This window comes from Trichomycterus rosablanca, chromosome 24 (genome assembly GCF_030014385.1).
Source record: "Trichomycterus rosablanca isolate fTriRos1 chromosome 24, fTriRos1.hap1, whole genome shotgun sequence".
NCBI lineage: Eukaryota > Metazoa > Chordata > Actinopteri > Siluriformes > Trichomycteridae > Trichomycterus > Trichomycterus rosablanca.
In genome coordinates, this window is record NC_086011.1 from 6764114 (window position 1) to 6780021 (window position 15908).

At 40.2% G+C, this 15908-nt stretch overlaps 1 protein-coding gene across 1 annotated transcript in view; it reads left to right on the forward strand.

The window, feature by feature from the left end:
• Window positions 1–15908, forward strand: part of arhgef10la (Rho guanine nucleotide exchange factor (GEF) 10-like a) — a 170286-nt gene that overhangs the window by 116196 nt on the left and 38182 nt on the right. The window contains exons 21-22 of the mRNA XM_062986147.1: window positions 7255–7341; window positions 12659–12867. Coding sequence (XP_062842217.1) covers window positions 7255–7341; window positions 12659–12867 — 296 coding nt within the window. The remainder of the gene's footprint in view (window positions 1–7254; window positions 7342–12658; window positions 12868–15908) is intronic.

The window sequence follows — 15908 nt, forward strand, 5'->3', positions numbered from 1 at the left end:
TGTATTAATTTTATCTGACATGCAAATTATTTGAGGATAAAGAGTGAAAAACAACTTCAAAGCTTTTTATCCTGACTAAAACAAGCTTAGGCTAATAAGCAGCTGTATTGATTCCAAGCTAACAGCACCACATTTAAAAATCATAGTTTTTAAATTACTTTACATGCTTTGTTTTTACCATACATGTCTATGATTATGCTGATGCAAATCGAGGTTGTGGTACTGAAATCTCACTTGTTTATATCAATAATTAATACAAGTAGCAACTAGAGAGTTGCATTTCCTGAAGAAAATGCGAGTGTGATTGCGGTGCAGCGGGTGGGAGGGTGCGCGTATCCAAATGCTGTATCCAAGTCGGGGTGTCATCATTGGGCTTTACGATTTAGAGTTGAAACGGCGCTGATATCTCGAACTTTCGAAAAATAAATGGAAGTAAATGGGGCTAAAAAATGGGCGTGGCAGGAGGACATTGGTTCGTATCCCCAATGCTGTATCCAAGTCGGGGTGTCATTAATGGGCTTTACGATTTTTTGTACCGTGTCCACTCACTGCCCACTCTATTAGACACTCCTACCTAGTTGGTCCACCCTGTAGATCGCTCATCTATTGCTGCTGATTGAGTCGGTCATCTTCTAGACCTTCATCAGTGGACACAGGACGCTGCCCACGGGGCGCTGTTGGCTGGATATATTTTTGGTTGGTGGACTATTCTCAGTCCAGTAGTGACAGTGAGGTGTTTAAAAACTCCAGCAGCGCTGCTGTGTCTGATCCACTCATACCAGCACAACACACACTAACACACCACCACCATGTCAGTGTTACTGCAGTGCTGAGAATGATCCACCACCCAAATAATACCTACTCTGTAGTGGTCCTGTGGGGGTCCTGACCATTGAAGAACAGCATGAAAGGGGGCTAACAAAGCATGCAGAAAAACAGATGGACTACAGTCAGTAATTGTACCAACTACATGACCAAAAGTATTCAGACGCCACCAACTGCATGGGCAAAAGTATTCAGACACCACCAAATGTGTGGCCAAAAGTATTCTACACCACCAACTACATGACCAAAAGTATTCGGACACCACCAAATGTGTGGCCAAAAGTATTCTACACCACCAACTACATGACCAAAAGAATTCAGACACCACCAAATGTGTGGCCAAAAGTATTCGGACACCAACAACTACATGATCAAAAGTATTCGGACACCACCAAATGTGTGGCCAAAAGTATTCTACACCACCAACTACATGACAAAAAGTATTCGGACACCACCAAATGTGTGGCCAAAAGTATTCTACACCAACAACTACATGATCAAAAGTATTCGGACACCACCAAATGTGTGGCCAAAAGTATTCTACACCACCAACTACATGACCAAAAGTATTCTACACCACCAACTACATGACCAAAAGTATTCGGACACCACCAAATGTGTGGCCAAAAGTATTCTACACCACCAACTACATGACCAAAAGTATTCGGACACCACCAACTACATGACCAAAAGTATTCTACACCACCAACTACATGACCAAAAGTATTCAGATGGAGGAAATTCACCTCTCTAGTTATGTACCTTCACTTAGTATTCTAGTTTTACACCCACATTTATTTATAATTTTTTTCCTTACTTCTCTACTAATGAATATTGTAATCATCTAAAAGTAACCCATGAACCATGTTTATTCTGGGCTGCAGAAGACAAAAGCTGAGGGAGTTCCCCTGCTTGGCTTTGCCTGGGAGTTAGAGTTATATGATTCTCTTTGAATATGTAGTTTCCCCGTGTAGAAAGCTAGCCCGGCTTTCTTTAGCCTGAGGATAAGGATAAGAGAGAGTGCGGAGGTGGACATAAGAACCAGGCAATTATCAGTTAATAACCAGCAGAAGAGCTGTTAGTGTTTGTTAGTGTGTGGGAGCTGCCTGTGATGTATTTGTGAACATTTGAGAGTTCTTACACGACTGTGGAGTTCAGCTTTGCCTTTGTGACTCAGACATTTTTTTTTCCCTGCTGCGTTTCATGTTAATCTACCCAAATCTTATCAAATACTTATGAGCTGGTGTCCCGGCACATTGCACACGTGTGGTATGTTAGTGTTGGGAGGATAGTCACAGCTCAGAGGATTATGGTTGGATTTTAATGTCACTGCTCTTGCACTGAGTAGAGCTTAATTGTGAATTTGAATATTACCTTTAAATGACTTTCATTAAAACGTGGAACTTAGTGTTCGAAACTATTCAGAGATCAAATGAGGATAGGTAAGACACTTAAGGTGCTAGAGCTTTTTTGGAGCTTAGTTTTGGTGGAGGAAATATAAAACTACAACCACAGTGAAGAGTGCCGGACACTTCTCTAAATGTAGTATACAAACCACAATTTGAAATCTTACTATGGAGAATTTGAATTCTGTCCGGATTACAATCCAGTTGACTGGATTGGAAAATTAATTAGCCAGTCCATCGCAGGCGGACACACATACACACACACACATTCACCTATAGGGCAATTCAGTGTCTCAAATTAACCTGACCGTATGTTTTTGGACTGTGGGAGGAAACCCACGCAGACACGGGGAGAACATGCAAACTCTGCACAGAAAGGACCCGGACTGCCCCGCCTGGGGTTCGAACCCAGGACCTTCTTGCCGTGAGGTGACAGTGCTACCCACTGAGCCACCGTGTCGCCCTATAACTAATCCTCATAACTAAATGTGGAATAAATTTAGTCATAGCTAAACATAAACTATATGGCCAAAAGTTTGTGTACACGTAGGGATGAGCTTGTTAGACATTCCATTCCAAAACTGTAGACAATAACATCAAGTTGTTTCTCCTTTTGTTACAGTAGTAGTGTGCCTACTGAGGAATTCGACATTCCAGTTTATCCCAACGGTGTTTTGTGAGGTTGGCGTCATTGGCAATGCTGAAACATGGAATTCCCTTTTAAAGGCCAAAATACAATACAGTTTATTAATTATAACTGTTTCTGAATAGGGCGGCACGGTTTCCTCCCACAGTACAAAAAAACACACAGTCTGGTTAATTGGAGACACTGAATTGCCCTATAGGTGAATGGGTGTGTGTATGTTTGTCTGCCCTGCGATGGACTGGCGCCCCATCCAGGGTGTTACTGTGTGCCTTGCGTCCATTGAAAAGCTGGGATAGGCTCCAGCACCCCCCTGCGACGCTAACTGGATAAGCGGTTAAGACAGTGAGTGAGTGTTTCTGCGTACCTGTTAACAAGGAATGCGACTAAAACAGCTGAACTCCATTATCAGGAGGGGCGCCTACTTATTTTTGGCCATGTGATTTAACAAGGGCGGCAAAACAAAACATGAATTAATTCTGGTTAATTTCTCCCCTGCTGTAGTACATAAAAACCACAAGAAAGCGATAATGAACAAACCGCCAAGAAAATAAGGGAATGAAAAGAACTCACTCAATTAAGTCTGCAACCTTATTGAAACAAGGTGACCTTGTTATCATCCAACATCCTTGTTTAATTTTACCTTCACCACCTGCCTCACTAATTTAATCACAGCTTTTCAGGCGGGTGTATTTATATCTGGTGTCGATATGCTAAAAATATTCTACTCACATGTGTAATCAGGTATTGCCAGAACTAGCGCCCATGAGTACCTATAAGTCCAGTCTTTATAAAGCACGCACTGCTAGTGTACAAATACTATTACTGCCACCTGGATGCAACATATGTGCGGGTGCCCTTGGAGAACTGGGTGGGTTGAATCCCTTGTAGGGCATTAGGTCATGGACACCACCAGCTGTGAGACCTGCCACTTTCAGTACCAACAAATCTCTGCTTAATTACTTCTCACCCGGCCTGGCATTTCATGCTTTATCAGCTGTGGTACGAGCTCTCAATCAAATCCGGTACAGTTTACTCACCTGCTCGCCACCCGTCTGCTTTGTTCGGCGCGGTTTCTGCGGCTGAAAGAGCAGCAGATGGGTTCTGCAGTGTGGAGGGATGTGTGCTGTGCAAAATTGACTCGGTGGAATGTTGATATGGAAATTACTTCTCGCAGGTTATGAATGCACGTGGCGTTAAGTCGCTGACTGGGTCTGCTGATGTGTTTCACTAGGTAAACAGTGCTACTGTGGTACTTCTGCTTCTGTAGACCTTGATGTGTCAGTGACAAGTAGTCAAGTGACAAAAATATAGACAAGTAAATTACTCACTCACTCACTTTCTTAACCGCTTATCCAATAGGGTTGCTGGAGCCTAGCACATCTTTCAATGGGTGCAAGGCACACAGTAACACCCTGGACCAGTCCATCGCAGGGCAGACACACATACACACACACACTTCTGGTTACTAGTCCAGTACCTTAACCACTAGGCTACAACGTCCCTAGTAGTAGTGTGTAAAGTAGAGTTGGTGTCATTGGCAAAGTCAAGCTGGAACAGGAAAGTCCTTTTGATAGGCCAAAATACAAAATATTCATTCATTCATTCCTTTTTTTATCCGCTTATCCAATTAGGGTCGTGGGAAAAGGTGGGGGGGGCTGGGTGCCAGTCCTTTGCAGGGCGGACACACACACACACATTCACCTACAGGGCAATTCAGTGTCTCCAATTAACCTGACTGCATGTTTTTGGACTGTGGGGGGAAACCGGATCTCCCGGAGGAAACCCACGCAGACTGGGGTCCTTTCTGAACCCAGGACCTTCTTGCTGTGAGCCGACAGTGCCACCCACCGAGCCACCATGCCGCCCAAGAGTAAATTAAAAGAATTTCAGCCTATTCCAGCTCTCAGTGGGGGTAAGGCAAACAGAATCATCGTCAGTCAACCTGACTGCATGTCTTTGGACTGTGGAAGGAAACCCACGCAGACACGGGGAGAACATGCACACTCCACACAGCAAGGACCCGGACTGCTCCACTTGGGAATTGTGCCCAAGACCTTCTTGCTGTGAGGCGACAGTGCTACCCACTGAGCCACAGTGCCGCCCGACTGTAGGACAGAGGGAAAAAGATGGAAAAAAAAGTGTAGCGGGATGTATAGGTGTCACACAGCACTATAGTCTTTGGGATTTGGGGACTTGAAAGACTGTCGACTATCCTTAAAACAGACTGCCGATAGAATTGCACCAAGACAGAATTTTACATAGAGAGGAAGAAAAATATTAGCTGGAGGAGAATGAAGCGTTATATTATCTCTGCGCCAGTGTCGAGTGAGATGCCCTTTGAGAAACCAGAATACATTTGTTACTGCAGGGAAGCATATCATCCACTACTGGGAACTCCAGATTGAGTAGATAGGCACTTGCTATTCGCTGGAGACCGGTCAGAGACAAGGCAATCTCCACCTGCAAAGATTGCCCGAGACTCTCACGGCTAGCCTCGGCGCTCTCGAGCGATCCGGATCGCCCCCGCCACGCCACGCCACTCCACACGTACTCGTGTTCGGACTGCTGTTTGATTACCAATTAAAAATAACCGTCCTTTAGACTGCGAAGGAGATGATGGAATAAAAATGAAGCAGGCCGACAGGACAGAATGTGCAGGATGCGATTCAATGAGGTGACTCAGTATTCAAGTGGGGGTGGAAGTGAGCTGGTAGGACAGATGGGCTCATGCAGTCATCAGGCTGGCGTTATTTCTGGCGTGGTTGAATTTGCACGTACATTTAGTGAAGGGGCTGACTGATGTAATAAATAACCGTTGATTGATGATCTGTTTCCTCAGCTGCAACATTAAACGGCATTAATAAAACTTTATACGCACCGACTTCTCCCACGACTGACGCAGTTAGATGAGCCGTCTGCTGCTTCCCTCGTCCTGCGTTCTTTTAAAATAAAGATGTACTTTTAAAATATGGACTGTTTGTGGTCTGTGGATATCAAAAAATCCTCAAAATATATAATCGATATACACTGATCAGCCATAACCACCTTAAAACCACCTCCTTGTTTCTCACACACTGTCCATTTTATTTATCAGCTCCACTTACCATATAGGAGCACTTTGTAGTTCTACAATTACTGACTGTAGTCCACCTGTTTCTCTACATACTGTTTAGCCTGCTTTCACCCTGTTATTCAATGCTCAGGACCCACACAGGACCACCACAGAGCAGGTATTATTTAGGTGGTGGATCATTCTCAGCACTGCAGTGACACTGACATGGTGGTGGTGTGTTAGTGTGTGTTGTGCTGGTATGAGTGGATCAGACACAGCGCTCAACCCTATTGAACACCTTTGGGATTGATTGGCATGTGCATTGTGAGCCAATCTGACCGCCACCCTGACCAAGATGAGCCATGGATGTAGTCTAACAGAGAGCAGTACCGAGTATCTGTGAATCAGCCATCCCATGTGCTGGCACTTCAACCAGCCAGAAGAGGCTGCAATGGCATCAGCAATGAGGAATCAATTTGACCTTTTTCTTTCGTCAAGGAGAAGACGATTGTGCCTGTGTGGGCCTCGTCAGGTCAATAGCACAGCTCAGACTGCTGCATCACCAAAGCATCCAGTGTGAAAACATCTTGATACAAATTAAATCTCCTGAGACCAGATAACTGAACCGTGAAACTTCCTCCACCATGTTTCAAAGTTTAGATAATGTTTTGCTGTTTTTAACTAAACAAAGCACTTCTGCTCTAAAAATGTACCTTAACCAATCTATTCATGGAACTGTCTAAGCTTTCTGAAATATCCAGGTGGTATTTTGCACCAATTTCAATTATGCTTTAATCTATTTAATTATTTTATGTGTTTACATGGGACTTGGGATTTTATTCCTGCAAATGCTGTTTTTTTTTGTGACGAAATAATAAAAAAACAAACCTTTTTGCTGAAAAACAGACCATAAAACCCCAGAAAAGGAATAAATTCACCTTTAAAACTGAACCGAACATGTGCAGAACATTTTTACTTTAATCCTATTAAACTGGCTTCGTCAGAACAGAACAGCAGTGTGTAATAAACAGAGAGTTAGCTTTTATCAGGAGAGAAATGTGTATTATTTTTGGCACTTTATGAGGCCTCAGAGCAACAAAGTACGGCATAATACGAGATGATGCGGATGCATCAGTAGTGCCAGTATTTCGTGATCTGTTGGATTAAGTGCAATTCCCAGCTAGACCTGGGATCTGCAGATCTGCAGGCATTTATCCAGTGATGCCTCACATACACGCACACACACTGTATATCTGTCTGTCTGTCTGTCTATATAGTAAACATTAAAATAGACAATGTAACTAAATATATATTTTTCTTTTTAGCTAAAAGTTGCTCTGCATAATCCAGTTCAGTGCACCCTGCTGGGCTTCTCTGCTGCAAGTACATCTCTCCCTCAAGGCTACCTCTGGGTAAGTCAAATTCAAACCCTTTGAATACAGTGATAGAAAAAAAATAGTGAACGACTTTTGTTTGTGTTATTATATATATAGTCATAAATTATTTAACAACAATTTCTAGATAGTAAAGTTGCAAGGGGCTTGGGTTGCCAGGTGTGAATTATGCTATTCCACTACAACAGGGATCCAGTGTCAGAAACCCCAGTGGGTGTCTACACACAAATATGATTGGCTATGTCTGAGGAGGGTGGGTGGCCAAGGCACCTCAATGGATTGGCATCCTGTCTGGGGTGTGTTACTGCATTGTGTTCAGTGTTTCTAGAGAAACCAGACCCCTTGTAACCCTGGCCAGGATAAAAACAAATAAAAATTTTTTTTAAAGAAATAAAATAATAAAAAATAATGTTAATAATAATATTTTAAAAAACATTAAAAAAATATATACAAATTTTAATCATAATAATAATAATAATTTAATGCAAGTAAAATTAATTAATTAATTAGCATTAATTTACAAGAGTAAATACATAAATCAATAAATAAATTAATTAATTTTACTTGTGTAAATTAATGGTAATTAATAATTAATAAAAAAATAATAATGTTAATAATAATAATTTAAAAAAATAATTTTAATACCAGTAATAATAATTTTACACATTAATTACCATTAATTACCACCTGTAAGAAGGTTTGCAGGGGTGTTTTATTAATTTATTATTATTATTTATTAATTTATTTACTTATTTTTGAGTGGGTTTCCATTGGGTGCTTCGCCTCCCAAAGTCAGGCCAAGGGTGAATAGGCTGCTGTAGATTGGCTCTAGGTGGAAGTGGGTGATTTAATGTGTGATACCCTGTGATTAACACCCTGTCTAAAGATGTGTTCCAGTTTCACACCCAGTGTTTGCCGAATTACCCCAGACCCACCCTGACCATAACCAGAACGAAAAAGTTGGTATGTTTGGTATATAAGCATTGTGGTAATGGTATGGGGATGTTAATGTATTATGGGAGTGTGTACATACAGTATTCACAAATGTAATCTATAACACATCAAATTCTAAATCAGTGTCTGGACAGATTCAGCCCTGAGTTGACGTCAGGTGTCAGTTTCAAGCTGGTTAGATAAACTGAAGGCAGCAGGTAACGTTGCTAGTCATTTGCCACCTTCGTACTGCTAATTCACTAAAAGAAACACATCACTTCCTACTCCCACTCCCACTGCAGAAAAAGCTTCATGCCATGCCTCCTCAATGAGGGATGATGCTAATCACAGCACATGAGATAAGCTCATGGGATTTTTCTTGTGGCTTTGATGAAATTAATGACACTGTTTGTAATCAGCTCGAGTCAGCTAGTCCGGCATCCCAGCTTTCCCTTTTTAGCTTTTTAGTCTTTCTAGTCTGTCAGCCCTCAATACTAATTAAAATATTGATTTTTACTCAAGTACAAGACCCCGTGCTTTGAGATGTGTCGTTTGCAAACGCCACCCACCTACTTTATAGACTTAAACTGGCTTTGTTCATTGATCGTTGTACAAAGAAATAGTTAAGAGATTTACAATGTGATATTTTACTTCTTTTTGTCCTTTTCTTTCCTTTTAATAATGGAGCTCATTAAGCATCCACATCCACTATATGCTTCAAGTCTTAAAGCGTGATGTCCACTTTGTGGACGAAAGTATTGGGACAACCCTTTCTAATTACTAAATTCACAGGTTTTAGCCACAGCAATTGCTAACAGATGCAATGCATTAAATAAATGAAGGAAACGATATGCTTCCAACTTTGCATCAACAGTTCAGGAAGGGATCGTTCCTGTTCCATATAGTATAAATACATTGGGAAAGAAATTCCAGTGACCTGCACAGAGTCCTGACCTTAACCCAACTGAACAGCTTGGGAATTAACTGGAGGCTGGACATCAGCTGAGGCTTTCTTGCCCAACATCACCACCAGACATACTTCAATATAATGTGAGAACCCTTCTTAAAAGAATGGCTGTTGTTATAACTAAAAAAATTACATAGAGGTCACTCTACCAATTGTTTTTGAAATGGGACATCCAACAATGACCGTTCATGGTCAGGTGTCCAAATACTTTTGGACTAATACTAATTTCCAGTGTTTTGTCTTGCAAATGCTAGACTTGGGTACAGCACTGGACACTATTGATGTTGAAATTGTATTGGACAGGCTTGACAAGACAATAGCTTTAGACGGACCTTTTGTTCCCTGATTATCAATGCCAACTAATTGGTATTGTTGTGTTAATGTTCAGAGACTAAAGAGTGTAAGACGGTGTCCTACAAGATGTTCAAGGTCACTTGAGATATTCGTATAGCTGTAAATAATACATATTACACTATATGGGCTTTTACCTTTTAGAGACAATACTAATATTTAGCAGCACAGTTCCATAGGCTGGTATTAACACCTGAGTATTAATACTGAGTGTGATTGCAGCTAAGCAGTAGTAGAATATGTGGGAGGTTGAATACTTTTGGTGAGATATGTGCTATTGTGTGTTCAAGTATGTATTTGGTAGGAATGTGAATACTTTTGCCCAGAAAGGTGATTGTGTGTGTGCAAGCATGTTGCAAGGTGGCTGCCAAGGTGTACTCGGTGGTTGATAGAGTATTGCTAGATGGTTGCTATAGTAACAGGTTAAGTGAACATAACCAGCTAACTATTACTATTAAAATGTAAATGTTTATATGGGATGTTCAGAAGTCTACTCCCTCCAGCTGTCTTAAGACTCAATTAACTTGTTATGGCTTAATTAATTCATTAAGATTCATTAGCCAAGGGTGCCCAGGTGGCACAGCGGGGTATTCCGCTAGCACCAGTGCTGATATGTTGAACTCTCCGAGTTTGAATCTCAGCTCTACTACCGGTCGGCTGGGCGCCTCCTAGCAGGCAGACAGACAAACTGGCCACCAGTCTGCTGGATAGGGCCCGCTGTGTAAGGACCCTGGTTAGTAGCCTGAGGTGCCTGTACAGATGTGGAGGAACACGGAGATCAGAACGTGACTCTCCATACACAAGACTGGCGTCACACTTGAATCCACTGAATTATGGGTGAATAATAAGGGGTCGAATGAAGCGCGTTTCAGGCAAATATACCCTCCTAAGATGCGATCGGGGTCCCCAGCAGTGGAAGACTAATTGGCTAAGCTAAAATTGGGAGGAAGATGAATAAAATGCCTAAATAAAATATTAAAAAAGTAATAATAATATTTAAAATAATAAATAGTTAATGCCTTCCAAACAGGGGAAGGCTGTAGATATCAAAGCCCTTCTAGTCTGGACTTTCCACTGTTGGAAGTGTCATTAAAATGCCAGTCAAGGGTAAACCTGAAGGTCAGGCAAGAAATAATTTGATTCGGATTGATCTATTTGTATTCTGACAAGAAAGACAAAGCAGAACCCCCATATGACATGATACTCAGTCCATTGTGGCATGTTGTACCCATCTCCAAGCAGGTTTCTACTGGGGACTCCAGTTTGCCTCTACCTCCCAACAACATGCCAGTAATTGGTCTGTCTACTGTAAATTGCCTCAGGTGTGAGTAACTGTTCAGTGGTGTCTCCAGATTCACCACAACCCCGGCCGAGATATGAGCCATGGGGAAATATCCAGGAAGATAAGATAAAGGCTGCCAAGAGAAGATAAAGAAGTCTCGAATTTGCTCATTAAAAGTAAAGAAAAGATATAGTGCCTGCTCCCGTGCCCTGTTCTGCACCTCCTCAGTCGATTACTCAGATCTACCCTTATTAATGCTGGCAGTGTATCGGCGTAAAGCGTCGTCCTGGCCGAAAAACAGAGGCGAATGCAGGGCATGATTCCAGACCTCCATTCCTCTAAACAATTACTGATGAGTTTGTCCATCCGGCTGAGTTCGGGGAGAGATTGGATTAAATCCAGGCCCGGGAGGAGGAGGAGGCTATATGTGTGTGTGTGGGCATCTCACAGATACGTCAGCTTGTAGATGAGCGAAGAAAATTGAAGATAATTTTTTTTAGGGGTTTAAGCTCAGATAACTAGAGACCCTGGAAGCCGTCGGAACTCCTGTCTGTGCTACAGGCAATTATTTGCTTTGTGTCTCTCAGGTCTTGAGCCCTGGGCAGTTCACACGATGTAGGACTGATACAAATCGAACAAATAATGGCATGCTAATTCTAATGCGAGTTTAAAGGGCTAAATGCTATATTTAGGCTGTTAGGCTGGCTTTAAAATCATATCTAAGAAGCTAATAAATCTCAGCTGTCCATACATTTTCAATTCCCAATGCCTTCCATTATTTATTTATTTAATTGTATTTTTTTAACAGAAAAAAAATAAAAAATTTACTAATATTATAATAATTAATAACAATTATAATTATTTAAATTAATACATTTTTTTTGAAAAAAAACAACAAAATCTATACATTATTAATTAATAATGATTAATATAATAATTATTAATGATTATAATTTAAATGAATATATATATTAAAAAAAAATAAACAAAATATATAAAATATTATTAATTCATAATTACTAATATAATAATAATTATTAACAATTACAATTAGTTAAATTAATATGTATTTTTAATATATAACATATAATTTTTTCATAACTATTAATATTATAATAATTATTGATAATTATAATTATTTAAATTAATACTTTTTTAAAAAATTATGTAAAATATTATTAATTCATAATTACTAATATAATAATAATTATTAACAATTATAATTAGTTAAATTAACATATTTCTTTTTAAAAACAAAATATATAAAATATTAATTACTAATTACTAATATACTAATAATAATTAACAATTGTAATTATTTAAATTATTAACATTAATAAATTTATTTTTTTGAAAAAAAAAAATTAAATGCAGTATATAACCACAAGTATGTGGACACCGCTCCTACATATTAAGTTTAAGTGTCTTAGCCACACCCATTGCTAACAGTTGGATGAAATTAATCATAAAATAAATTATACACTTTCAGCTTTATGGTAACAGTTTAAAAAGGTCCTTTCCTGTTTCAGGATGACTATGCCTTTGGGCAAAATAAATGTGCCATGAAGGTGCCATTCACTTGGGATAAATTGGAACGCCAGTTACGGGCCAGGCATTCTTGTCCAGTTAGCAGCTGACCTCACAAATGCTTGTTTAACTGAATGGGCACAAAATTCCCACAGACGTAATCTCAAATCAAATCCTGATGAATGTCTTTTCAGAAGAAGGTGGAGGCTGTTATAGCAACTGCATATTCATATCATTTTTAACATTAGCACCTTTTCTTTTTGTCTGTATTGCAGGTAGCAGGTGGACAGGACACACAGGGTTACGTGGAGATTTTTTCCCTGAACCGAACCCCCCCACGTTCAGTAAAGAGTTTCCAGCTAGCAGCTCCGGTGCACTGTTTAGAGTTTGTGCCTGAACCCACTCATTCTGATCAAGCCATGTCTGGCTCTAATAACACAGGCGTCACTGGAAACACCGTCTGTGTAGGACTGGGGGACGGAAGGTAAGACATTTATTATTATTATTATTATTATTATTGGATAAATATAACGAGAAAATAATTTGCTTCAAAATCACTTATGCCCGACAGCAATGCTGCATTTTAATAATGATTTGGGTCATATCAGGTTTTCATGTGTAATTAAAATTTTATTTCCTGCTTTATAGAATAGAATAGAATCTTTATTCACTATACACAAGTACAATGAAATTTCGAGTGGCATCTCTCCAATAGAGTAGCAATAGATTATGCCCTGGGAGCAGAAAAAAATATATTATATAATTTGAGGATATTTAGGATTCATGAGGATTATGTCAAACTGGCATATAGTATTATTCTGTGTGAAATGGGAGGCATCTGTTATGATCACGGTGGAGAAATATAATCGAGTCTTTTATTGATGATCTGAAAGCACTGTAGACTGATACTGCAGAGGAAAGAAAAGCCCTTAAACCCTTTTTTTACTTCTTTTAATTCTGTGAGGGCACTGGTGGCTTAGTGGTTAAGGTACTGGGCTTGTAATTGGAGGGTTGCTGGTTTAAACCCCACTGCTGCCAAGTTGCCAATGTTGGGCCCCTGAGCAAAGACTTACAAGTGTAGGTCGCTTTGAATAAAGGCGTCTGCTAAATACTGGAAATGGAGGGGATGAGTAAATGAAGTGAATGAAATGAATAAAGCCTAGTGGGTAGAGATTTGGGCTATCAATTGTAAGGTTGAGTGTTCGAATCCCAGCTCCCAGATCCCATGCACCCACTGTTGGGCCCTTGAGCCATACAAATGTAGGTCGCTTTAAATAAAGGCGTCTGCTAAATACTGGAAATGGAGGGGATGAGTAAATAAAGCCTAGTGGGTAGAGATTTGGTCTATCAATTGTAAGGTTGAGAGTTTGAATCCCAGCTCTTCCATGCAGCCACTGTTGGGTGCTTGAGCCATGCAAATGTAGGTCACTTTGAATAAAGGCGTCTGCTAAATACTGGAAATAGAGGGGATGAGACCATTGTATTGTCTTCTTTAACCTGCTCCAGTCACTTCATTTATCTCCATCTTGCCCTGTCCAGAACATCCTCCTCTGTGCCCCAACCACCTTCATGTCCTCCCTCAAGACACCCATAAACCTCCTTTTTGACCTTTCTTTACAGCTAATGTATTCTTTTGATCATATCTTCTCTGCACATGCCCAGACCATCTCAATCTCACCTCCATAACATTGTCTTCAAACCATCCTACCTATGGGTACCAATCAGGTCAGGCCCTGACATTGGACGAGAAGGCTCGGCTCTCGTTTGACCATGAGTTTTAATTCATCCCAAAGGTTTATTGTGTTAAGTTTGTGTTAAGAATGACTTGATTTCATCAGAAAAACATATAAGCTACAGTCCTACAGTACAATTACATTTTTCTCACATATCCCAACCCTTGGATGCTTACTGGAGACAAAATGGTTAGGGGCTTTGCTTAAGGGCTCAAGAATGGCTGCTTGGCTGGATTTAATCCTACAACCTTTTGACTGATAGCCCATCGGTTACTCTACAGTGATGTCCTTATGGACCTTACTGTGTGCACAAGGAGCACAATCGTGCTGGAACTGATACAATCATCCCACTCAAACCATTACCACAAAGTTGGAAACCTGTTAGCCAAGGGGTGTGGTTAAATCATCTAAACGTAATCATTTGAACATGATACACTATACTGTCAAAAGTATTTGCTCGTCTGCCTTCACACGCATATGAACTTGAGTGACGTCCCATTCTTAATCCATAGGGTTTAATATGATGTCGGCCCACCCTGTGCAGCTATAACAGCTTCAACTCAAGGTTCAGGAGTGTGTTTATGGGAATTTTTGACCATTCTTCCAGAAGCACATTTGTGAGGTCAGACACTGATGTTGGACGAGAAGGCCTGGCTCACAGTCTCCGCTCTAATTCATCCCAAAGGTGTTCTTCCACACCAAACTCGCTCGTCCGTGTCTTTATGGACCTTGCTTTGTGCACTGGTGCGCAGTCATGTTGGAATGGGAAGGGGCCATCCCCAAACTCTTCCCACAAAGTTGGGAGCATGAAATTGTCTCTTGGTATGCTGAAGCATCAAGAGTTCCTTTTCTTGGAACTAAGGGGTTGAGCCCAACTCCTGAAAAACAACCCCACACCATAATCCCCCTGAGAGCGCCTGAGAGCGACCCATTCTTTCACTAATGTTTGTAGAAGCAGTCTGCATGCCTAGGTGCTTGGTTTTATACACCTGTGGCCATGGAAGTGATTGGAACACCTGAACTTTAACGAGGCTAAAGACTGCAAGTCGAGACTGCAGTGACAACAATGCTGCTCCTACTAGATGGAATGCACCAAAAATGTCCAGAACTTACAACGGACTTTATCACAGACTGGACTGAACAATGAAGAACTCCAATTATTATTGTTATTATTATTATTGTTGTTTTTGTTATTAATATTATTATTATTAATTATTAGTATTGTTATTCATTCTTATTATTGTTATTAATAATAATTATTATTATTAGTAGTAGTAGTAGTAGTATTATTGTTGTTGTTATTATTATTATTATCATATTATTATTTATTTATTTAACGTATCCTCCAGGCCACCCAAAGAGTCTGGTTCCTCTCAAGGTTTCTTCCAGTATTTTAAGGTTTTTTAAAGTTTTTCCTTGCCACTGTTGCCCTCGGCTTGCATAATAGGGCTTTTTGGTCTGTTGGTCCTGGATTCTGTAAAGTTGCTTTGAGACAATGTCCATTGTAAAAAGCGCTATATAAATATATTTGACATGACTTAATTTGGATGGGTGAGTGAATACTTTTGGCAATATAGTGTATTTGTTAGGTAAAATATAAAGGTGTCTATAAACTGTGGGTAACTTATCCTTCTGCTCTGACCTCTGTGTTACAACAGCAGTGCTTATATAAAGATTAAATACCTATGTTCTGCATTTCTTACCAATAGGTGCAACTAAAATTCAAAAATCCAGCCAAAACCGAAAGGTCTAGGGCAATTAGGAGTCCACTTGATGTAATTAACCATACATA